The sequence below is a fragment of the Schistocerca serialis genome, unplaced genomic scaffold (genome assembly GCF_023864345.2).
Source record: "Schistocerca serialis cubense isolate TAMUIC-IGC-003099 unplaced genomic scaffold, iqSchSeri2.2 HiC_scaffold_843, whole genome shotgun sequence".
In the NCBI taxonomy this organism is placed as follows: Eukaryota; Metazoa; Arthropoda; class Insecta; order Orthoptera; family Acrididae; genus Schistocerca; species Schistocerca serialis.
The window spans coordinates 525,962-552,268 of NW_026048456.1; the positions used below are offsets into that span (position 1 = coordinate 525,962).

The 26,307-nt window shown below is 40.3% G+C and overlaps 1 protein-coding gene across 1 annotated transcript in view; it reads right to left on the minus strand.

The window, feature by feature from the left end:
• LOC126452259 (palmitoyl-protein thioesterase 1-like) overlaps positions 1-25,850 on the minus strand; it is a 53,482-nt gene extending 27,632 nt beyond the window's left edge. Inside the window, exons 1-4 of the mRNA XM_050091051.1 lie at positions 25,684-25,850; positions 25,485-25,594; positions 25,273-25,400; positions 4,632-4,790 (exon numbers count right to left, since the gene is read on the minus strand). Coding sequence (XP_049947008.1) covers positions 4,632-4,790; positions 25,273-25,400; positions 25,485-25,594; positions 25,684-25,813 — 527 coding nt within the window. The 5' untranslated portion in view covers positions 25,814-25,850. The remainder of the gene's footprint in view (positions 1-4,631; positions 4,791-25,272; positions 25,401-25,484; positions 25,595-25,683) is intronic.
• Positions 25,851-26,307: the final 457 nt, after the last annotated feature.

Consider the following 26,307-nt stretch of genomic DNA (forward strand, 5'->3'; position numbering starts at 1 on the left):
GCTGACTTGTTACTCCGTACCTAGTGTCTCCTGCAACCGTGGGCCTACACCACATCTATGACTGCTACCTACCAGCAGAATCCTCTCTTCTTACTGTTCCTATTTAACTTAGGTTTCCTAACAACTTGAGTTGTCTCCTTCATCTTACTTGCCCTTACAGTTACTGAAAGCTCCTCTCCACATGACTGACAGCTGGCTAAATCTGCTATCAACATTCAAAGGCAAACTATCAGAGTACATTCTCTTCCTAAGGCCTCATTGCTGAATGTCAGTTCCCATTTCGCCACCGTCTCCTCTGTAGCATGTCTAATTATTGTCTAGCATCCTCTAATTACACCTGAATAGCATAATATTCTCAATTCCTGAACTGCTAGTGATCTATTTCTACCACATGTCATGCAGATACAGGAGAGTAATTGCTAGATTTCACATTAGCTACATTCACCCCACTGAAATGAGTTGATACACTATTCGCAAAATATCCCACAACTCACTAACCTGTAACAGTTTGTGCACTTTTCACTCACATCACATTTTATAATACCTTCAAACAAACACAATGAAATAACACACAAAAAAATCATGCTATAAATTGCCAGTACACCATCTACCTTATTTTATTAAAACACAAAAACTGGTAAAAGTACACTTATGTTGTCAGCGACTGTTGCAGTGCTGGTGGAAACTGGTAAAAACTCACATGATGAACAACGGGAACTGAAAATCAGGAATCGCGAGTCAGTTAGCGGTAGCCAATCAGAATGTTCTTTTACAATTTCGATCATTTGTAAATAAAGGTAGCTGGCATTTTGTTCTATTATTTAGGTAATAATTTAACCACGCTGTCAAAATTTTTGGAAAATCAGTGTAAGACATACAAGTAGGATGACAAATGTATATCTCAGGCTACGTTACACATCAATCTACTTTTGTGTTGAAATTTGTTGGTTTTGCCATCTCACAACCAAACAGTCACATTCCAACTTAACCTAGACCTCAGGCTTTCCTATGGGTCGGTCTACCAGCACATCTAGTTTTCTCCCATTCACATCCAATGACTTCTCCAGCTCACAATCAAACTGTCACTTTTCAACCTAACCAAGGCCTTGGGCTACATTACGGGTCAGTCTGCAAGAACATCTAGTTTCCTTTCTGCTCTCTGTATAAAAAACAAATGTAATCAATGTAACATCTGCTGAAAGAAATCATTAGATTCAGCATGCAGCTCAAGAGCTGTGGACACCATAAGTGTACTTTAGTTCAAAAGTTTATTATTATTATTTTTAAGAATTTGTAGCTTAGCTAAATAATAATAATAATAATAATAATAATAATAGTGCACCTAATGTGTCTCCATATACATATACAGGAATAACTATGACTCCCTATGAGCACCTTTCTTTTCTCTGCTTTCACATGCACACTGGTCCATTTTTCAAAAATACTGAAGCTATAAATGCAAATACATTTTTAAATTTCTGTGACTGTTCCTTTTCAATGTCTACAATCATTTAACTGTAGTTTCATTGTGTAATGGCTTCTCACTCTACAGCTGAGCCAGGGACCTACACACAAACCACAGATCTGGCCAATAACTGCTACTAAATCCATTCTGTCCAAGTTTTCCTTTCTCAAATGGACAATCTGAACTACCAGGACAACAGCCTTTTGTTGGGTTCATATTCAGCAACATTAACTGATCTCCAGTTATGGAACTGTATTTATCTTTGACAGTTAATTCAAATTCAGAAATCTATTTGACGATGTCTTACTTTCTAGATCTCAGTCTTCTTTCCTGATGTTCCGGGTTCGATTCCTGGCTGGGTCGGAGATTTCCTCCACTTAGGAACTGGGTGTTAAGTTGTCCTAATCACCTCCACCACCACCACCACCACCACCACCATCTCATCCTCATCGACACGCAAGTCGCCGAAGTGGCGTCTCAACTCAAAAGACTTGCAACAGGCAAACGGTCTACGTGATGGGAGGCCCTGGCCACACAACATTTAATTTCATTTCACCTCATCAGTATAATAATTGATTATTTTTGACATTATTACCTTGGACAGATTATCAAATTACAGCTGTGTGTATTGTTCAAAAGTGAATGAATGAAAGTCTGTGGTGAACATTCCTAAATGCTTATCTCGATTTCCAAAAAGCATCTGACTCAGTGCCACACCTACACTTATTTTCAAAAACATAATCTTATGGAGTACCAAGTGAAATTTGTTACTGGATTGAGAATTTTATGGTAGGGAGGATGCAGTATGTTACCTTGGACAGAAAGTCATTGACAGAGGTAGAAGTAAATTTGAGTGTGTCCATGGAAGAATATTGGGATCTACATCTACATCTACAGAGATACTCTACAAGCCCCATACAGTGCGGACCGAAGGGTAACCTGTACCACTGCTTGTCATTTCCCCTCCTGTTCCACTCGCAAATAGAGCGAGAGAAAAACGACTGTCTATACACCTCATATGAGTCCTAATTTCTTGTATCTTATCTTCATGGTCCTTACACACAATGTTATGTTGGTGGAAGTAGAATCATTCAGCAGATAAATCCAAATGCTGGTTCTCTACATTTTCTCAAGAGTGTTTCTCGAAAAGAACTCCTCCTTCCCTCCAGGGATTCCCACTTGAGTTTCCAAAGAATCTCTGTAACACTTATTTGTTGCACAAACATACTGGTAACAATCATAATCGCCCGCCTCTGAATTACTTCGATGCCTTTCTTCAATCCAATCTGGTACGGATCCCAAACACTCAAGCAGTACTCAAGAATAGGTCACACCAATTTCCTATATGCAGTCTCCTTTACAAGTGAACCACTCTTTCCTAAAATTATCCCAGTAAACCAAAGATGATCATTTGCCTTCCTTATTACAGTTTTCACACGCTTGTTTCATTTTACTTTGTCTTGCACTGTTATGCCCAAATATTAAAATAACTTGACTGTGTCAAGGAGGACACTAGTAATACTGTATCGGAACATTACAAGTTTTTCCTTCCTACTCATCTGCATTACCATACATTTTTCCACATTTAGGGATAGCTGCCACTCATCACAGCAATTGGAAATTTTGTCTGTCACCCTTGTATCTCCCTACAGTCACTCAACTCCAATTACTGTAATCATTTATGTATATAGACAACAGCAGCGGTCCTGTCACATTTCCTTGGGACACTCCTGACGATACCCATGTCTCTGAGGAACACTCGCCGTCAAAAACAACATACTGGGTTCTATTATTTAAGAAGTCTTTGAGCCACTCACATATCTGTGAACTTATTCCATATGTTGAAACCTTTGTTAACAGCTTGCAGTGGAGCACCATGTCAAATGCTTTCTGGAAATCCCAGAAATTTTCAAATTTTTGTACCTTTATGGGTGTGTTCTCCTGCTATTGCTTGGTAAGTAGATTTTTTTATACATCCAATTACACTGCACAAATATGAAGTCATATCTTGATAAGATTTCCCAGTGGTGTAAGATTGGCAGTTTGCTTTAAATATTCAAAAATGTAAAATTGTGAGCTTCACAAAACGAAAAACTGTAGTGTCATATGACCAAAGTATCAACGAGTCACAGCTGGAATAGGTCAACTCATATAAATACCTGGGTGTAAGGATTTGTAGGGATATGAAATGGAACTATTACATAGGCTCAGTAGAAGATTAAGTCATGTGGCAGACTTCAGTTTATTGGTAGAATATGAGGGAAATGCAATCAGTTTGAAAAGGAAATTGCTTACAAATCACTCAAGTCACCTATGCTAGAACATGTGTGTGGTCCCTGTACCAAATAGAACTGGCATGGTGATCGAACATACACAGAAATGGGCAGGATAAATGGTTACATGTTTGTTTGACCCCTGGGAGAGAATCTCACAGATGCTGAATAAACTGAACTGGAAGGCACTTGAAGATAGATGAAAACTACCCAGAGTAAGCCTGCTTACAAAGTTTCAGAAAGAGCTGTAAATGACACTCTAGGAATACACTGCAAGCCCCTACATAACGTTCCCATAGGGGTCATGATGGTAAATTTAGATTACTTACAGCATGCACAGAGGCATTTAACCAGCCATTCTTCCTGCATACCATGTGTGAATGGAATGGGAAGAAGCCCTCATAATTGGTACAATGGGAATTGCCCTCTGCCATGCACTTCACAGCAGTTCATAAAGTACGAATGTAGACACCTGCAGGATATTTGTGTGTGTAAACCGGAACATAATCGTAACTATTTTTCTTGTACAATGGAAATGTTTTGTCTAAGTGAGCTGCTGCCCCAGAATGTTACCCTGTAGGATTTCAGTGAATGAAAATATGTAAAATTGTTATCACACTGGTTTCTATGTTCCCCAAGTTGGCAGTTCTTCTTATGGCAGTAGTACCCAAGCCCAAACCTCTGTGAAATAGCTCCACAAATCCTTTATGTATTAAACCCTCAAAGAGTAGAACTTAAGAGACTCCAGAGTCTTCATCTTTTTATTTGAAACTTCCCTTATTTTGCAATCTGTCTCCACAAGGGAAAATTTCAACTGCATCAAATCACTTAACAAAGGTAACACCAGCTTTACCTTTATGAATTCTTATAAATACTGCAAAAACTGAATTTACCTCCAGTATGCCCCTACGTTCAATATTTTCCGTATGTAATCACACCATTTATGTGCCGGGTATCCACAGTTTGGAAGACCATAAACTCCTTGATGTTGCCCTCCCAGTGACACAAGATTAATCATAGGAGGAGACGGGCAGCGTTGAGCAACAGCTCTCCTGTTGGCAGGGAACATAAAAATAAAGATTATTCATAACTACTCAGGGACTGGTATTTGATGCAAGTCATGTTATAAAAAAAGAACAAGAATTATCAGATAACCTGACAGAATATTTTAAATGACATCTTTCTTTATTACATTCAGCTGGAATATACATAATGGAAGGAGTAACAACTCACCAAATCATTGAGCTATCAAGAGGCACATACAAAAGAGTAAGGCCATTGCTGAGCTTTTGGATAAATCTTCCTTCAGAGCAAACAGAATAATCATACACCTGCACACCTACACGTCCCAGCCAACAACACTGAACTGGTATTGCAGCTGGACTATATGGTAAGTCATTACATTTACTCATTCCATTATATACAAGTCAATGACCTTTTAACTGAATACATAAGAGGTAAACATTTTGCACAAACTTTTAATCAGTCCTAACAGACATACAACAACAGAGAAAGATACATATTTTTAAAATAGTCCTCCAAAGAAATCCTGCTCCAAGATCAGATAGAATATCTTAGTGCATCAGGAACCAGGTGGAAAGGCATTCGAGACTTTACATTTGATGAAGTCAGTATTACTTTTGCTGTAAAAGAAAAATCAGAATCTAATCAAGGGATTATCTATTTCTCTAAGAGGAAATAGAAGTACAAACAAAAATTTATACCTGCCATGTCAATGATTATTGATGATAAAACTGATGGTGTCTCCGGTTGCTCTATGCATAACACAAGCTTACTTTCCAACAAACAACAACAACAGTTAAAAATACAGAGATAGGAGTGATATAAAATAGGAACTGTTTAGAATGATAAAGGAAACATTACAACATGATGCTTTAATGCCTGGGCAGACAACCACCAAAATCCAAAATGGGTCAGTAAACTTGTATTAGGGAACATGAATAAGAGAGATGGAAGACAAATGGAATTTAGTGAACACTGCGAAATTATCTTAAACATACAGATCAAGGTTTCCAATAGAAAAGCACCATATGTTGTTATATAGGGGGAAGAAAAATTCGTGCATTGGAGTTTCACAGAGCGATCCCACACGTACTAGCAATACAACAATGTCTGTCACAAAATGTCATCTGACACATATTTCGGGCAGTAAATGGATGTCAAAGATTAGCCATCTGGCACCACTGTAACCAAATGTACGGTAACCATCTCTGTCACCAAACAGAGCAGTGCTGTATATACTGCTGTGTATAATGTTTTGGGTTAGCATGCGGGAGGTCGAGGGTTCAGTTGTGGGTTGAGGCTTATTTGTTTTTATTTGCCAAAAGTAGTCTGCGTGGTATGGTATCTGATGTCTTAATCGTCATACAGTGATTACAGTGGGTCTTCAACAAAACATTTGAAGTTACGTAGTACGTCACAGGAATGGAAGTACAATCGTTTTCACTGGTCAGCTTTTAAAGAAGCCTTTTGTGCATTGTGCATGAGAACTGTTTCATGCCACTGCATTTACTAGATTCCAAAGCTGTTATCTGTGTGCCCTACCCCAATAATCCCACAAAATTATTTGGAAAGCATGCTGCTAGCCCTACTGGTGACATAAGACCCTAACTAAATGTAATGGGCCTGAACGTGGCAATAATAACAGTTAGTATTAATCATTAATCGATGGGACTATTGGGGGAGTGTACACACAAAATTAGTTGGAATCTAGTAGATGCAGTGGTGCGAAAGAATCCACATCCATGAGGTACAAAAGTTTTCTTTAAAATCTGACCAACGAAACTGATTGTATTTCCATTTCTGTGTTCGCAGTATGCAACTGCAAATGTTTTGTAAAAGATCTACTGTAATTGATGTATGACGATTAAGATGCCAGATACTGTACAATGCAGATTATTTTAGCAACTAAAAATAACTAATCCATGTCCCAGAATTGAATCCTTGACCTCCTGCATTGTTGTTGTTGTTATTGTGGTCTTCAGTCCTGAGACTGGTTTGATGCAGCTCTCCATGCTACTCTATCCTGTGCAGCTTCTTCATCTCCCAGTACCGACTGCAACCTACATCCTTCTGAATCTGCTTAGTCTATTCATCTCTTGGTCTCCCTCTACGATTTTTACCCTCCAAGCTGCCCTCCAATGCTAAATTTGTGATCCCTTGATGCCTCAAAACATGTCCTACCAACCGATCCCTTCTTCTAGTCAAGTTGTGCCACAAACTTCTCTTCTCCTCAATCCTATTCAATACCTCCTCATTAGTTACGTGATCTGCCCACCTTATCTTCAGCATTCTTCTGTAGCACCACATTTCAAAAGCTTCTATTCTCTTCTTGTCCATACTAGTTATCGTCCATGTTTCACTTCCATACATGGCTACACTCCATAAAAATACTTTCAGAAACGACTTCCTGACACTTAAATCTATACTCGATGTTAACAAATTTCTCTTCTTCAGAAACGCTTTCCTTGCCATTGCCAGTCTACATTTTATATCCTCTCTACTACGACCATCATCAGTTATTTTACTCCCTAAATAGCAAAACTCCTTTACTACTTTAAGTGTCACATTTCCTAATCTAATTCCCTCAGCATCACCCGACTTAATTCGACTACATTCCAATATCCTCGTTTTGCTTTTGTTGATGTTCATCTTATATCCTCCTTTCAAGACACTGTCCATTCAGTTCAACTGCTCTTCCAAGTCCTTTGCTGTCTCTGACAGAATTACAATGTCATCGGCGAACCTCAAAGTTTTTACTTCTTCTCCATGGATTTTAATACCTACTACGAATTTTTCTTTTGTTTCCTTCACTGCTTGTTCAATATACAGATTGAATAACATCAGGGAGGGGCTATAACCCTGTCTCACTCCCTTCCCAATCACTGCTTCCCTTTCACGCCCCTCCACTCTTATAACTGCCATCTGGCTTCTGTACAAATTGTAAATAGCCTTTCGCTCCCTGTATTTTACCCCTGCCACCTTTAGAATATGAAAGAGAGTATTCCAGTCAACATTGTCAAAAGCTTTCTCTAAGTCTACAAATGCTAGAAACGTAGGTTTGCCTTTTCTTAATCTTTCTTCTAAGATAAGTCGTAAGGTTAGTATTGCCTCACGTGTTCCAACATTTCTACGGAATCCAAACTGATCTTCCCCGAGGTCCGCTTCTACCAGTTTTTCCATTCGTCTGTAAAGAATTCGCATTAGAATTTTGCAGCTGTGACTTATTAAACTGATAGTTCGGTAATTTTCACATCTGTCAACACCTGCTTTCTTTGGGATTGGAATTATTATATTCTTCTTGAAGTCTGAGGCTATTTCACCTGTCTCATACATCTTGCTCACCAGATGGTAGAGTTTTGTCAGGACTGGCTCTACCAAGGCCGTCAGTAGTTCTAATGGAATGTTGTCTACTCCCGGGGCCTTGTTTCGACTCAGGTCTTTCAGTGCTCTGTTAAACTCTTCACACAGTATCGTATCTCCCATTTCATCTTCATCTACATCCTCTTCCATTTCCATAATATTGTCCTCAAGTACATCGCCCTTGTATAAACCCTCTATATACTCCTTCCACCTTTCTGCTTCCCCTTCTTTGCTTAGAACTGGGTTGCCATCTGAGCTCTTGATATTCGTACAAGTGGTTCTCTTCGCTCCAAAGGTCTCTTTAATTTTCCTGTAGGCAGTATCTATCTTACCCCTAGTGAGACAAGCCTCTACATCCTTACATTTGCCCTCTAGCCATCCCTGCTTAGCCATTTTGCACTTCCTGTCAATCTCATTTTTGAGACGTTTGTATTCCTTTTTGCCTGCTTCATTTACTGCATTTTTATATTTTCTCCTTTCATCAATTAAATTCAATATTTCTTCTGTTACCCAAGGATTTCTATTAGCCCTCGTCTTTTTACCTACTTGATCGTCTGCTGCTTTCACTACTTCATCCCTCAGAGCTAGCCATTCTTCTTCTACTGTATTTCTTTCCCCCATTCCTGTCAATTGTTCCCTTATGCTCTCCCTGAAACTCTCTACAACCTCTCGTTCTTTCAGTTTATCCAGGTCCCATCTCCTTAAATTCCCACCTTTTTTCAGTTTCTTCAGTTTCAATCTGCAGTTCATAACCAAGAGATTGTGGTCAGAATCCTTATCTGCCCCTGGAAATGTCTTACATTTTAAAACCTGGTTCCTAAATCTCTGTCTTACCATTATATAATCTATCTGATACCTTTTAGTATCTCTAGGATTCTTCCAGGTATACAACCTTCTTTTATGATTCTAGAGCCAAGTGTTAGCTATGATTAAGTTATGCTCTGTGCAAAATTCTACAAGGTGGCTTCCTCTTTCATTTCTTCCCCCCAATCCATATTCACCTACTATGTTTCCTTCTCTCCCTTTTCCTACTGACGAATTCCAGTCACCCATGACTATTAAATTTTCGTCTCCCTTCACTACCTGAATAATTTCTTTTATCTCGTCATACATTTCATCAATTTCTTCATAATCTGCAGAGCTAGTTGGCATATAAACTTGTACTACTGTAGTAGGCATGGGCTTTGTGTCTATCTTGGCCACAATAATGCGTTCACTATGCTGTTTGTAGTAGCTAACCCGCACTCCTATTTTTTATTCATTTTTAAAGCTACTCCTGCATTACCTCTATTTGATTTTGTATTTATAACCCTGTAATCACCTGACCAAAAGTCTTGTTCCTCCTGCCACCGAACTTCACTAATTCCCACTATATCTAACTTTAACCTATCCATTTCCCTTTTTAAATTTTCCAACCTACCTGCCCGATTACGGGATCTGACATTCCACACTCCGATCCGTAGAACGCCAGTTTTCTTTCTCCTGATAACGAAGTCCTCTTGAGTAGTCCCCGCCCGGAGATCCGAATGGGGGACTATTTTACCTCCGGAATATTTTACCCAAGAGGACGCCATCATCATTTAATCATACAGTAAAGCTGCATGTCCTCGGGAAAAATTACGGCTGTAGTTTCCCCTTGCTTTCAGCCGTTCGCAGTACCAGCACAGCAAGGCCGTTTTGGTTAATGTTACAAGGCCAGATCAGTCAATCATCCAGACTGTTACCCTGCAACTACTGAAAAGGCTGCTGCCCCTCTTCAGGAACCACATGTTTGTCTGGCCTCTCAACAGATACCCCTCCGTTGTGGTTGCACCTACGGTACGGCCATCTGTATCGCTGAGGCACGCAAGCCTCCCCACCAACGGCAAGGTCCATGGTTCATGGGGGGGACCTCCTGCATACTAACCCAAAATGCTATCCACTGCACCAACTGCATGGCAATACTGCTGTATCCTGGCAAAGGAAGTTGCCATATATGTAATTACACTGTTGCCTGATTGCCGATCTTTTAACGTTCATTTACTGCCTGAAATATGCACAGGAAAAAATTTTATGACAGACATTTTTGTACTGCTAGTACGTGAGGAATTGTGCTGCGAAGTCCAAATTTTTCTTCAGACTGAACATGATGCGGATTATATGATCTCAAGCGAGTGAATCAGATGTACAGGCTTATCACTTCCAATACGACCAAAGAGCTGTATCTATCTCTGTCAGTCTTGTGGAAGAGTAATTGTGGCGTATGAAAGGTGTAGAAATGAATGAAAGGCAAGCTGACACTCCGAGTCTTCCACTAGGCATGGTCAAATAGCATTATCGGTAGTGCACTGCTCACAACAGGCATGTTCTGGCACTCACTTTTAACTTGTCACAAAAAACATGAATTGTTAAAATGCAGCCTTACTTTCTGGCAGATCAAAAGTGTGCACCGGACTGACACTTGAACCCGGAACCTCACATTTCATGGACTATGCTCTTACCAGCTAAGCTATCCAGCCACGACTTGTAATCCACCCTCACTGTTTCGCTTCTGCTAGTACATCTTGTCCTGTCTTCCAAACTTCACAGAATTTCTCCCGTATACCTTGCGGGACTAGTACTCTAACAAGAAAGCATATTATGGAGAGATGGCTTTGGCACAGGATAGGAACTAGTTTCCAGAATGAATTTTTCATCCTACAGAGATGTGTGCACCATTTTGAAACAGCAGCAGAGTTTCTGTGAAGTTTGGAGAGTATGTGGCAAATACTGGCACAAGTGAAGCTGAGAGAGCATTCATGAGTCTGCTTGGATAGCTTTATCAGTTAGAGCACTACAAAGTGCATCTTGATAGGCATTGTTCATTGTACTGGATTGCTTCAAACCAGTTCCTTGATTGTTTAGGTATTGTTATCTGTGGTCAATGTTAATGGTCTTCCTACTCAATCAGCATCACCAAAGTTACTCTCCTACAAGACTGACAGAGATAGATACAGCTCTGTGGTCCTATGCAAAAGGCAAGGTCCTTACTTCAAGTTCTGGTCAGGCATACAGTTCAAAACTGCCATGAACTTTCAAAACTTCACAGAGTGAAAGATTCTTTATGAAAAAAACTGTTATATCAGGAGACAAATCAAATTTGAACTAATCAGTTGTTCTGCAGCACCATGTGTGTCATAAACTAATATTTCAAATAAAGTACACAAGATAGAAAATTTGTTTACAGGTAAGAAGCAGTTGAACAAACATTTTGTGCATAAGATCTGTTGAGAGGGGTTTCAAAAAATAAGTTATGCATTGTTATAGTGGGCAAAGTAAATTTTATTGAACTCTGCACTACAGGTCCAAGTGACACAGATACGTGACATTATTTTTCAACATAGCCAACAGTCTCTCTATACAACGTTCAGAATGTCCTACAAATCATTCAATTCCTCAATGCTAGAAATCAGCTCCTTTCTTTTGCAGTCATTCCAGAACCACTGTGTGAACATCGTCACTGTTGGAAAATCTTTTTCCTATCCAGACGCTTTTTCACCTTTCTGAAAAGGACAACATGGAACAAGAATTGGACTCTATGGCAATGCTGCACACATTACAGAGGGTGTTGCATTGTTCTGCAGGAGAACATTGCCTTTGCTCAATTTTCCAAGTCTGTTGTTCTTTCAGGTGCTGCACTGCAATACCAACGTTGCGTTGCACAAATTGGCAGTAATGGTTATTTTCTTTGGCGTAAACTCTGTGTACACAACTCCTTCATTGCTGAAGAAAATGGAGGCCATGACCTTCCAAGTAGGTTGCACAACTTTGCATTTCTTCTGTGGAAGCAAAGAGGTGCTCCAATCCACAGGTACACTCTTTGTTGCAAGCACAAAATATGGACACATGTCTCATCGCCCATAATGATGTGGCTTAGGAAATCATTGCCTTCCTTGGAGTAACCTTCAAGACAGTGTAAAGCTTGCATTTTTGTGTCCAGGTGACAGTAATCACGGAACCCAGCATCAGCAAGAAATCCGATACTGCAGATTATCTAAAACAGTACAATGAACAATGCCTATCGAGATGCTCATCTGTTGAGCAATGTCTGTGACAGTCGCACTAGGATTGCTGCAGATCAGTTCCTTGATTGTTTAGGCATTGTTATCTGTGGTCAATATCAATGGTCTTCCTACTCAATCAGCATCACAAATATCTGTTTGGGCTTGGTCAAACTGTTGGCAGCATTTCACTACAGCTGGACATTTCATTGCATTTGGTCCATATACCACCAGAATTTCACAGTGAATCTGCGAGCAGGTTAGACGTTTTGCGCATGTACTTCAACTCTGAAGGACATTTCCAGTTGCCATGTCATTCCATTCACACACTGTGATGTATCTGTTATCTGTACCGCAGCAGAACTATTGCTGCATGAAACATAAAACATGTACCCTCTTCTGATAATGCACCACTCTTGCTACGCAATGGTCTTAGCACAGGATGACACATGTAACTTCCTCTCCAAAGTCCATGCATACATGTGTACTCAAAATGCTGTCTTATGTCGTGCAGTAGAGCTAACTGCTGCAAAACTATATTTTACTGTTCCTATTCTACTCATGAATGGTGCATTACAAGAATGACCGTTGGCAAGCATCTGTATGAGTTTTATATTCTCTCATTTTCCCATCATGGTCATTTGGTGAGGATTTTTGTTTTGTTTTGTGTGGGCGTGTGTGTGTGTGTGGGGGGGGGGGGGGGGGAGGGGGGGGAAGGGGGGGGGGAGGGATTACCTGCATGCATATGCAATGTAAGCAATAGGGTACCCTAATCATCTTGGAATGTACACTTTCAGAATTTCAGCAGTAAATCTCTCTGTGATGCATGGCACTTCACTGCCACTGGCGTTTAATGAGAATCTTCCCAATACCGCCGTGCTTAGTGGCAAAATTCAATTGAAATCATGTCAGGTGAATTAACAAAGGGATAAGTTATTTTGAAGAATACAGTGTTATGTCAAATATTATCTTGCTGGAACAAGCTATTTGACTGTTTTGAAGAATTAGCATCATGTTGGACATCAAATCTTTGCTGTTGGTAGCACTCAAACATTAATAGACATGACCACCCATGATCACTAGAAACTAATCGCAGGCATAGATTTCAAATTACACTATGTAATGAACAGTTGGAGATGATTTTCACTTTTACAGTGGTTCGCATATAATAGGCAATCACTGTTAACAAAATTAGTCAGCCCCGCCAGAAAAGATAATTGCTATCAATCAACACACCTTCTGCTGCCCTCATGAGTCCATTTAATTGAAGTTATCTTTGATTTGTTATCAGGTGCACCCTGTCCAAAGAAATCTCTAGATGATATCTTTTGTGCAGCAGACACTAACAGAATACAAGTTCATTCAGTGGTATGATACCTGTAGCAGAGCTATGGAGTTGTGGCAACAGTCAGGATGATGTCCTAGACCTGCCAATGGTATGAGGGCGCCATGTTCCATAGTCCACTGCTGGGTTTGCAACTTCTCTTTGTTCCATATCTTCCACATGTCCATTACTGTAACAGCATTTTGCCCCAGATGGACTGCAATTTCACAATACAACAGATTATATAGATAAAGGTTAGTCATCTGCCCATTCACAAGCCTTACTCAACTCTGAATGTAATATACATATATTATCATGGCATATGGTGAAGTCTACACTACTGCTATAGTCCTCTGACCATTGACAGTACAATTTTTTATTGGAGGTTTTTGTAATCAACCGATATGTAGTGTAGCATAACATCTCAGTTGGATTCAATAGATAGTTTGCTTGTGAGAAGGTAAGACTAATGAATATCTCACAATAACTTTTTTTTTCATCCACTGTGCATTCGATAGTTGGTTTTATGTACCAGCTAAAACCTGTATTTTCCAAAGTTAACAATATGTTGGCTGGTTTGGGGAAGAGAACGAAACAGTGAGGTCATAGGCCCCATCAGATGAAGGAAGGATGGGGGAGGAAGTTGGCCATGCCCTTTCAAAGGAATTAGCCCGGCATTTGCCTGAAGCGATTTAGGGAAATCATGGAAAATCTAAACCAGGATGGCCAGACGCAGGTTTGAACTGTCATCCTCCCAAATTCGACTCCAGTGTACTAACCACTACATCACCTTCCTCGGTCTTTCAATATCTCTGAAGATGTTAATTACAAGAATGTCCCTGTCCAAACCCCCACATTCTTGCAGGGGTCCCAATGCTTCAACGTGTGATTGTATCATGTGACAGTCACCATAGTCTTTACATATTACCAACAGTCGCCTTGTTGATCGCATCACAGGTTAAAACTGAAAGCTCGAATCTTCTACTACTACTACTACTACTACTACAAGCTTCCACCATGGAGTGATGATTTTCACAAACAGCAGTAAAGTTTGAGATCTGGGTAATGTCTTTCATCCCTAGATTTATTACAATGAGGATGGGTTCTTTCTTTCAGTTATAACCTCCACAACAAGTATTAAACAAGGCCGAGTGTAATACCATATGAGGAAAGAGCACTTCCATCCTTTGGGTCTGCTGCAGCAAAGGACTGTTCTATGTCTATGTCTACATCTGTACTCAACAAGCTGTTTTATGGTATAGGGCAGTGGGTACAAAGTGTTGCAGTATAATCTTTCTCCCTTCCTATTCCACTTAATGGGTGGTGCATGGGAAGAAAGATTCGCAGTACACCTCTGTATCACACCAAATTCCTCTAATTTCATATTTGTGATCACTAAGCAAGACTTATGTTAGAGGAAGTAATATGTTTCTTTACTATTTTTGGAATGAGAGCTTCCAGAATTTTGTGAGAAAGGCATGATGTGATGCACTGGGTCTTTCTTGTAATGTCTCCCACTTGCGTAGGCTGACCATTTCTGTGACATAGGAGTTGATTAGACAAACCAGCAATGAACTGTGAAGATCTTTCTGGAATCTTTTCTATCTCTCCCATTAATCCGGCTCATTAAGGGTCTCTGACTCAGGAACCGTAGTCAAGAATTGGCTGAATGAGCATTTTGTGAGCAACATCTATCGTAATTGCAATTACACTTCCAGACGAAGTTTTTGATACTTCCCCCTTGTGGCTAAAGGGCACTTATGGTGTTTGTGCATCTTACATTACTTGTGGATGTTGGTAATTAATTGACAATGGTCATAGTCAAAAGAGCGATAGTACATAATAGGCAATAAAAAATTACTGAATCTTTTGGCATAAGATCCCAATTGATTGTTTTTGACATGGAGAGCACCACAATAACTTTTGCTGATCTGGTTACAATGAATTTTGTAGCTAGTTACAGATTTTTGTATTATTTGGTGAATGGAAACAACTAGATGTGCTTGTAGACTGATCTGTAGTGAAGCCCAAGGCCTAGGTCAGTTTGGGAATGTAACAGTGTTGTCATGAGCTGGAGAAGCCAATAAATGTGAATGGAAGACAGACAGACTGGCCTACAGTTAGCATGAGACCTAGGTTATGTAGGAATGTGACAATCTACTTGTGGGCTGGCAAAGCCAACATATCTGAACATGACAATACAATTGTTGTAACAGATTGCTATGTAGTGTAGCCCAAGATAAATATTCATCATTGCTGTAGCATACAAGTGTCGTCGTAACTGCCATTTGTGTCACGTATGCTGTGCAGCAAGCTACATTAATTTAAGTATTAACTGTATTTTTCTTACTTGTCACTTCTTCTTCTGTGTGTTTTTGCTTTTAGGAAGCTTTAATTGTCAAGTGCTAGTAATAGTGTTCCATAGATTTCGTGTTTTGAATACAGTAAGAGTCCCTTTAGTCAGCCACAGGGCCAGTAGTGCTAGTATTTGTTTTGAATAGAGTCCAGAGACAGGTAGTGCTATTTTCATTGTTTTCTACAAGAAGTGTCTAGTAACCACAGTTTAGTCAACTATCAGCCGCCTTTAGCAAATTGGCAGTCTAGTTAAAAGTTGATTAACTCTCTATAGTAAATTGATTTCTTAGGATGGATAGGATGTGTGACTGCTGTGTACGGATGCAGGAGGAGCTGGCCACTGTTCGCGAACAGCTGAACGTGTTGACAGCCGCAGACAGCCGTCTTCAGGCTGCTGCCTCAGAGTTTAGCGGCAGTGGGGAGTCTGGTGTGTTGCATGGTACACCCCAGGTGTTACATGCTTCACCCACTGTCCCTGCTGTCGAGACATCTTTGCGGGTACCGGGCGCGGTTGGGCCACCCTCTCCCCAAGGGGAGTGGCAGGTTTAGCAGCGTTCGCGGCACACGAGGCGGAGGGTCAATGTGGAGGCTGGCCGTGTGGCATCGCCCGCTCTGCCTGTGAGTGGACATGTGGCCACTCCTTCTGCAAGGTCTGAGCAGGCACAAAGGGGGAGGAGTTTATTAGTGATTGGGAGCTCCAACGGTAGGCGGGTGATGGAGCCCCTTAGGGAAATAGCGGAAAGGTCGGGGAAGAAGGCCAGCATTCACTCTGTCTGCTTGCCAGGGGGTCTCATCCGAGATGTGGAGGAGGCCCCGCCGGTGGCGATCGAGAGCACTGGGTGCACCCGACTGCAAATTGTTGCTCATGTCGGCACCAATGACTCCTGCCGTCTGGGTTCAGAGGTCATCCTCAGTTCATACAGGCGGCTGGCGAAGTTGGTGAAGGCAGAAAGCCTCGCTCACGGGGTGGAATCTGAGCTAACTATTTGTAGTATCGTTCCCAGAATCGATCGCGGTCCTCTGGTTTGGAGCCGAGAGGAAGGCTTAAACCAGAGGCTCAGACGATTCTGCGGAGATCTGGGGTGCAAATTTCTCGACTTCCGCTATCGGGTGGAGAAATGGAGGGTCCCCCTGAATAGGTCAGGTGTGCACTACATGCAGGAAATGGCTACAAGGGTAGCGGAGTACGTGTGGAGAGCACATGTGGGTTTTTTAGGTTAGAGAATTCCTCTCTAGCCCCGAAAAGACGCCTCCAGAGACGCGGCAAGGTAGGAGTAGGCAAAATGCAACAGGGAATAACAATATTAATCTGCTAATAGTAAACATCAGGAGCATCTATAGAAAGGTCCCAGAACTGCTCTCATTAATAAACAGTCACAATGCCCACATAGTACTAGGGACAGAAAGTTGGCTGAAACCAGATGTAAACAGTAATGAAATTCTAAACTCAGATTGGAATGTATACCGCAGTGACAGGCTGGACAGTGAAGGGGGAGGCATGTTTATAGCGATAAGAAGTGCAATAGTACCAAAGGAAATTGACGGAGATCCGAAATGTGAAATAATTTGGGTGAAGGTCACTGTTAAAGCAGGCTCAGACATGGTAATTGGATGTCTCTATAGGCCCCCTGGCTCAACAGCTGTTGTGGCTGAGCACCTGAAGAATAATTTGGAAAACATTTCGAGTAGATTTCCCCACCATGTTATAGCTCTGGGTGGAGATTTTAATTTGCTGGATATAGACCGGGAGACTCAAACGTTCATAACGGGTGGCAGGGACAAAGAATCCAGTGAAATTTTTTTAAAGTGCTTCATCTGAAAACTACCTTGAGCAGTTAAACAGAGAACCGACTTGTGGCGATAACACATTACACCTTCTGGTGACAAACAGAGCTGAACTATTTGAAACAGTTAACGCAGAACAGGGAATCAGCGATCATAAAGCGGTTACTGCATCGATGATTTCAGCCGTAAATAGAAATATTAAAAAAGGTAGAAAGATTTTTCTGTTTAGCAAAAGTGACAAAAAGCAGATTTCAGAGTACTTGATGGCTCAACACTAAAGTTTTGTCTCAAGTACAGATAGTGTTGAGGATCAATGGACAAAGTTCAAAACCATCATACAATATGTTTAGATGAGTATGTGCCAAGCAAGATCGTAAGAGATGGAAAAGAGCCACCGTGGTACAACAACCGGGTTAGAAAACTGCTGCGGAAGCAAAGGGAACTTCACAGCAAACATAAACATAGCCAAAGCCTTGCAGACAAACAAAAATTACGCGAAGCGAAATGTAGTGTGAGGAGGGCTATGCGAGAGGCATTCAATGAATTGGAAAGTAAAGTTCTATGTACTGACTTAGCAGAAAATCCTAAGAAATTTTGGTCTTATGTCAAAGCGGTAGGTGGATCAAAACAAAATGTCCAGACACTCTGTGACCAAAATGGTACTGAAACAGAGGGTGACAGACTAAAGGCTGAAATACTAAATGTCTTTTTCCAAAGCTGTTTCACAGAGGAAGACTGCACTGTAGTTCCTTCTCTAGATTGTTGCACAGATGACCAAATGGTAGATATCGAAATAGACGACAGAGAGATAGAAAAACAATTAAAATCGCTCAAAAGAGGAAAGGCCGCTGGACCTGATGGGACACCAGTTCAATTTTACATAGAGTATGTGAACGAACTTGCCCCCCTTCTTGCAGCGGTGTACCGTAGGTCTCTAGAAGAGCGTAGCGTTCCAAAGGATTGGAAAAGGGCACATGTCATCCTCGTTTTCAAGAAGGGACGTTGAACAGATGTGCAGAACTATAGACCTATATCTCTAACGTCGATCAGTTGTAGAATTTTGGAACACGTATTATGTTTGAGTATAATGACTTTTCTGGAGACTAGAAATCTACTCTGTAGGGATCAGCATGGGTTTTGAAAAAGACGATCGTGTGAAACCTAGCTGGCGCTATTCGTCCACGAGACTCAGAGGGCCAAAGACACGGGTTCCCAGGTAGATGCCGTGTTTCTTGACTTCCGCAAGGCGTTTGATACAGTCTCCGACAGTTGTTTAATGAACAAAGTAAGAGCATATGGACTATCAGACCAATTGTGGGATTGGATTGAACAGTTCCTAGATAACAGAACACATCATGTCATTCTCAATGGAGAGAATTCTTCCGAAGTAAGAGTGATTTCAGGTGTGCCACAGGGGAGTGTCATAGGACCGTTGCTATTCACAATATACATAAATGACCTTGTGGATGACATTGGAAGTTCACTGAGGCTTTTTGCGGGTGATGCTGTGGTATATCGAGAGGTTGTAACCATGGAAAATTGTACTGAAATGCAGGAGGATCTGCAGCAAATTGACGCATGGTGCAGGGAATGGCAATTGAATCAATGTAGACAAGTGTAATGTGCTTTGAATACATAGAAAGAAAGATCCCTTATCATTTAGCTACAATATAGCAGGTCAGCAAACGGAAGCAGTTAATTCCATAAATTATCTGGGAGTACGCATTAGGTGTGATTTAAAATGGAATGATCATATAAAGTTGATCGTTGGTAAAGCAGATGCCAGACAGATTCATTGTAAGAATCCTAAGGAAATGCAATCCGAAAACAAAGGAAGTACCTTACAGTACGCTTGTTCACCCACTGCTTGAATACTGCTCAGCAGTGTGGGATCCGTACCAGATAGGGTTGATAGAAGAGATAGAGAAGATCCAACAGAGAGCAGCGTGCTTCGTTACAGGGTCATTTAGTAATCGTGAAAGCATTATGGAGATGATTGATAAACTCCAGTGGAAGACTCTGCAGGAGAGACACTCAGTAGCTTGGTACGGGCTTCTGTTGAAGTTTCGAGAACACACTTTCTCTGAGGAGTCAAGCAGTATATTGTTCCCTCCTACGTTTATCTCGCGGAGAGACCATGAGGATAAAATCAGAGAGATTAGAGCCCACACAGAGGCATACCGACAATCCTCCTTTCCACGAACAATATGAGACTGGAATAGAAGGGAGAACCGATAGAGGTACTCAAGGTACCCTCCATCACACACCGTCAGGTGGCTTGCGGAGTATGGATGTAGATGTATATCAGATTTTTGCGAAAATTGTGACAATGTCATTAAATTTTAACCTAACAGTACAAAATAGTAGCTACCTTTATTTATCGACCATAGAAAATTATGGCTGAGCATTCTGATTCACTATTGACAACCGACTCACTATTTGTTGCATTCAGTTCCCATCGTTCAGCACATGAGTTGTTAACAACATCAGCACAACAGCTGCCAACACCATAAGTGCACTTTTCCTGATTACAGTGACTGATCGCCAGCAGCATAGTGAATGATATTAAATCTTTTATTTAACTTTATGTGTATTAGAAATAAACCTCCTTGCACACTATTGCATCATCTGCAATAACCTCATAAGGCTACAGGTGTTATCCACCAGGCCATCTCCCTGTATTTATGCATTACATGCCATGAACAGTAGTCACATTATTAAACTACCTAAAGGTGCACCAGACATCACCTTCGATTCTCACAGTGCCTGGGTTCTGTTCACCAGAAGTCCTCAATCCGATGGCATTTCTGTGCAGATATTCCACATGTATGTATTTTGTTGACTACACGACAGTGTGCAACTGTGGCAAAGGTTTTCTAAATGTCAAGAAACACAGTACGAACATGAGCTCCACAACCTAAGGTTTCTGGATTTCAACCATGAACAGCACAACTTGGGTTTCACATATCTGGTGATGGTGGGAACAGTGACTATGTGGTATTTATTTGTCCTTGAATTTGGAATTTAAGCTGTACTAAGAGGTTGGAATAAAGAAGTCATTTTGCTATTGCACAAAAACATTCACAATATATACATATTGTAAGAATGTTGTTGGGTATGTCACTTACTGATAAAAAGATTGTAAAGATGACATGTTATGTTGTAAAAGGACACAACGAAAAGACACTTACACATTACCTTTCAGCCACAGTCTTCATCAGAAATGCACACACATTCATTCACACAATCAAGCACACCTCATGCACCTCCAACATGGGTCCAAGTTGACAGAGATGGCTAATGTGTAAATGTCTTTTCATTGTGCCTGTCTGTAACTTAATGTGTCATCTTTAAAGTAAGAAGCAATCTATCTTATCCTTACATTGCTGATATACCAACCTTGACTTTCCATTATCTGAATACACACATTCATTATCTAAACCCCTTTAGTATGTTTCTCACATTTTCACTGGTGCAGTATAACAATTTTTAGATGTCTAAAAGCCACTACTTTAATCTTCTTTGAAAGAACCTGTCTGTCTTTCACTGAAACTGAAACTGAGCCAGTAGGCCTCATTTCACCTATTTTGGGGAAACCTGTTTTGTACGACGTCAGCAGGAGGCAAACACAACAGGATAGGGGTCTATTAAACATCAGCAGTTCAAATGTACAGTGAACGCTGGTACCCCTTGGGGTAATGGCAGCAAGGGTCAGGAAATGACACCAGGTGCACTCTGTGTATGCCTGGAGGCCTCATTCAACATGTGGAAGAGGCTATTCCGGCAGCCACTGAGGGAACAGGGTGCAACCAACTGCAGATTGTGGCACACAATGGAACAAATGATGCCTGTCGTCTCGGCTACAAGGTCATTCTTGGGTCATTCCAGCGAGTGGCAGAGTCAATTGAGAAGGCCAACCTAGTGCGAGGAGTTTCAACAAATCTCACAATTTGCAGCACTGTCCCCTGAATTGACTGTACCCTTTGGTTCTGCACCGAGTGTAAGGACTGAACCAGAAACTTCAAAGGTTCTGGGATAAGCTCGGCTGCGACTTCCTGGACTTGCAACACAGGGTTGAGAACTGTAGAGTCCCCCTAAATAGGCGAGGTGTGCACTATACATAAGAGGCTGCTACTCAGGTAGCTGATTATGCATGGGGTGCACACAAGAGTTTTTTAGATTAGGCAACTCTCCATACAATCCAGATGATGATAATACTAAGGGTAAACTGCTGAACTATTGACAACAAATGGCCAGAGTTCGAAGAGCTCATGAAAAACAGTGAAGCTCACATTCTACTAGCTTAGGAAGCTGGTTGAAATCAGAAATTGACAGCAGTGAGATTTTTGGGAAAAATTGGGTGTGTATCGAAATATAGGTAAATGGGAGGTTGGGGTGATGTATTTGTTGCAGTAGACAAGAAACTGAAATCCATCAAGACAGAAATTGAAGCTGCAAGTAAGATAGTTTGGGCAACACTCAGTATGAGGGGTAGGCACAAAATTATAATTGGATCCTTCTATCACCCACCAGACTCATCCCCTGATGTAACCGAAAACTTTAGAGAAAACCTCAGTTCACTTGTACATAAGTTCCCCACTCATGCTACAATCATCGGTGGAGACTTTAACCATCCAAGAATTAATTGAGAGAATCACAGTTTTGTTAGTGGTGGGCGTGATGAGACATCTTGTGGAACATTACTAAATGCCATCTCTGAAAACAACCTAGAACAGATAGCTAGGAACCCCACTCACAATGGAAATATATTGGATCTACCGGCAACAAATAGACCTGATCTTTTTGAGGACGTCCACACTGAAACTGGTATCAGTGACCAAGACATGGTTGTGGCAACAATGATTATCAAAGTATAAAAGACAACTAAACTAAGCAGAAAGATATATATGTTCAGTAAACTAGATAAAACATCAGCAATGTCAAATCTCGAGTGAGGAACTTGAAGCTTTCAACAAACAGCAGGAGCATGGACAGGAAATTTAAAAGAATAGTTGACCATGCACTGGATAGATATGTACCAATGTAGAATTTATTTATTTATTTACATGTCAAGTTCCATAGGACCAAATTGAGGAGCAACTCTCCAAGTTCATGGAATGTGTCAGTACATGAAATTACAACATAAAAGTAATAACTGATAAAAATAAAATGTTTATGAACCCGAATAAAGTCAATCCATAAGTTTAAGTAAACGCAATCAACGATACAACAAGAATCTGCTTAATTTTTCAAGTAACTCCTTGACAGAATAGGAGTGACCCATCAGGAAATTCATCAGTTTCGATTTGAAAGCGCATGGATTACTGCTAAGATTTTTGAATTCCAGTGGTAGTTTATTGAAAATGGATGCAGCAGTTTACTGCACATCTTTCTGCACAAGAGTTAAGGAAGTCCGATCCAAATGCAAGTTTGACTGAGAGGGAGGGAGGGAGGGAGGGAGGGAGGGAGGGAGGGAGGGAGGGAGGGAGGGAGAGGGAGAGAGAGAGAGAGAGAGAGAGAGAGAGAGAGAGAGACAGACCAATGTTAAAAGACCCAGCCTTATGAACAGGGGTCGACAAGAGGTTCGTGAACTTACACCACTTATTGCCTGAACCGCCCGTTTCTGAGCCAAAAATATCCTTTTAGAATGGGAAGAGTTACCCCAAAATATAATACCATACGATATAAGCGAATGAAAATAATCAAAGCAGACTAATTTTCGTGTCGAACAATCACTCACTTCAGATACCGTTCAAATAGTAAAAATGCCAAAATTAAGTCTTTGAACAAGATCCTAAATGTGGGCTTTCCACAACACTTTACAATCTATCTGAACACCTAGAAATTGTTACAAGCTGTACAAACTGAGTCTTACTGTCGTTTCGTGTTAGTTTATTTTCTACAAGCCATGACGTTATGTCGTGAACTGCACTATTTGAAACCGAGCAAATGTTGCACACAACATCCCTTACTACCAAGCTAGTGCCATCAGCAAACACAAATATTTTAGAGTTACCCGTAATACTAAGAGGACATATCATTTATATAAATAAGGAACAGGAGTGGCCCCAACATTGAACCCTGAGGCACCCTCCACTTGACGATACCCCACTCAGACCCCACATCACAGCCATTCTCAACATTGTGAATATCGACCTTTTGCTGCCTGTTTCTAAAATAAGAGATGAACCAATTGTGAGCTACTCCCCGTATTTCGTAATGGTCCAACTTCTGGAGCAATATTTTGGGATCAACACAATCAAACACCTTATTAAAATCAAAAAATATGTATAGAGTTCGAACATTTTTCAGTTGTTATACAACTTCTAAAGCCGAAATGTACATTTGATAGCTAATTGTGTGATATAAAATGATCAATTATCCTTACATACACAGCCTTTTCAGTGCCTTTAGCAAACACTGATGGCTAGAAATAGGTCGAAAATTGTCTACATTATCCGTTTCTCCCTTTTTATAAAATGGCTTTACTACTGAGTACATCAATTGTTCAGGAAACTGACCATTCCTAAAGGAAAAATTACAAATACGACTAAATACAGAGCTAACATGTGCAGCACAGTACTTTAACATTCTGCTAGGCACATAATCATATCCATGAGAGTCCTTAGTCTTCAGTGATTTAATTAGGCCTATTGGCTCAATCTCCTCCTTGTCTCTATCACAGAGGAGTATTTCTGACATCAATCTCAGAAAGGCATTTGCCAAGAGAGTTATACGATACCCTGTAAAAACTAAATGTTTATTTAATTTACCTGTAATGCTCAGAAAGTGCCTGTGTATCTTGGTTGTTCATCATATAATCATATATTATACTGCAGTGATGTACCACATAAAAAATTTACCTCTTTGTACTCCCCAATGCTCACCATGGAAAGCATCTCCAGAAGCATTTACACTTACATTTTGAGGCAGTTTCGAGATACATTTAACAAACAAGAGTTATTGGGTAAATATTTAGCTCATGTCATAACTTTGAAGTTTTCCTGTGGGATCAAATTGTCCATCATTTTTTAGGCATTCATCCATGATATTCTTAATTCTTCTTCTGATATTTCGAATGACAATTTTTCAACTACTCTCAAGGTGAGTCACTTACAAGATTTATACATCACTTTACACTTTGAAATGGCTGAAAGGTTGTCAACTGGCATATTGGAACAAGGATTAAAAATATCCTGGGGGCAGGCCAGAAAAATGACAGTATACAGGCCATAGTTGTTAAACACCAGTAATGTTGTCAACTATTCTACTTTATATTCCGGTTAGGTAACATGGTTATTTGACTGTAGTAAATTGTGTTTTATTTTGAACTTATTTACTCATGCATAGCACATTTAAAGAGCAAGAATTTTGATAATGATCAATTCCTAGCACCAATGAACTTATGATGAGTCATTCTGTTATAACTTGTGGGATTCTTTTACTTCTCTTCATTTTGATAATGATCCAATTCAATTTTAATTTTCTTTTCTATCCTGTAAAGTTAAGAGTATGTGAACAATATTACATTACATATTGCAATGCGGAAGTGACTCATACAGAAATATTTCCGAATCGTTCAAAGTGTGTTACGTACTAGAACATTATTTAAACGAGTTTTTTGCCATCAAAATTGTAAAACTTAGCTCTTGGTGAGATATAACTTACAAAAACTGCGCTCCTTGGGAAAAACCTATCGCATTGTATCCGTCTGCTAGCTTACTGTCATTTGCTAGCTGACTGCACACTTCTTCAATTTGCACATTTGCATTTAAAAAGAATCCGTTTTCCGTGTCCTAGAGATAAAGCGTTCATTTTAATAATGTCGTGAAGTACCATCTGTTTACAAAAAGGGGTCAAATATACAAGCCGTAACATACCTCAATTATATTGGCACCAATTTTGATACTCTTCACATAGACACCTGGAAACGTGTCTTCGATTACTAATTTTATTCTCCCTAAGCTAATTGGGTTACAGCAGCTGTCACCTGGAAAAAAATTACAAAAGAAGAGAAACGTCAATTTATACAAATATCTTAATTTTGCTCGATAATAATAGCTGAAAATTTATTCTCACCCATTCCATGCCACATTACAATTGGTTTTATTGTTGTACCAGACACAATGTTGCAAGACGCTACTATTACTAGTATTAGCAACATATTTAAAATTCGCGTCACTGTGGCTTTCAAAAACAAAACAAACATTTAACGCAGGTTGCTTCACACCAATGATGTAACTAAATTACATACACTCGCAAAGATAATAAAGTCGTATGAGACGTGCTTTTATTATAATGATCGGTCCTCATGCAACGACTTATTTGCCCAAGTATCTCGTCACATACCATCTGCGCAGAAACTTGTTCGGATTGTAGTCGTGCGTTCTGGCACAGTTAACTTAGAGAATCCCGTTTGAGTGTTTGTTTTTCTAACAATTTAATGCTGTGCGCCACTATGATACATGGGCAAACGTTGAGATTTGAGCAAAATTGCTCAAGTCTCTAGATGCATATCGTATATGCGCAGGCATTTTGTGTAGCGAGGAGATCGCCGCATATCTGCTGCGCGTACTGTCTGAGTCAGCTGTTGCTCGATCAAGAGTTGATCCTTTACCTTGTTACATGTGTGAGTACATTTATTTGTGGCGGCTAAAAAGTTTGTATGCTTGAAGCCAATAAAAAAAAAATTGATCCTCTTTG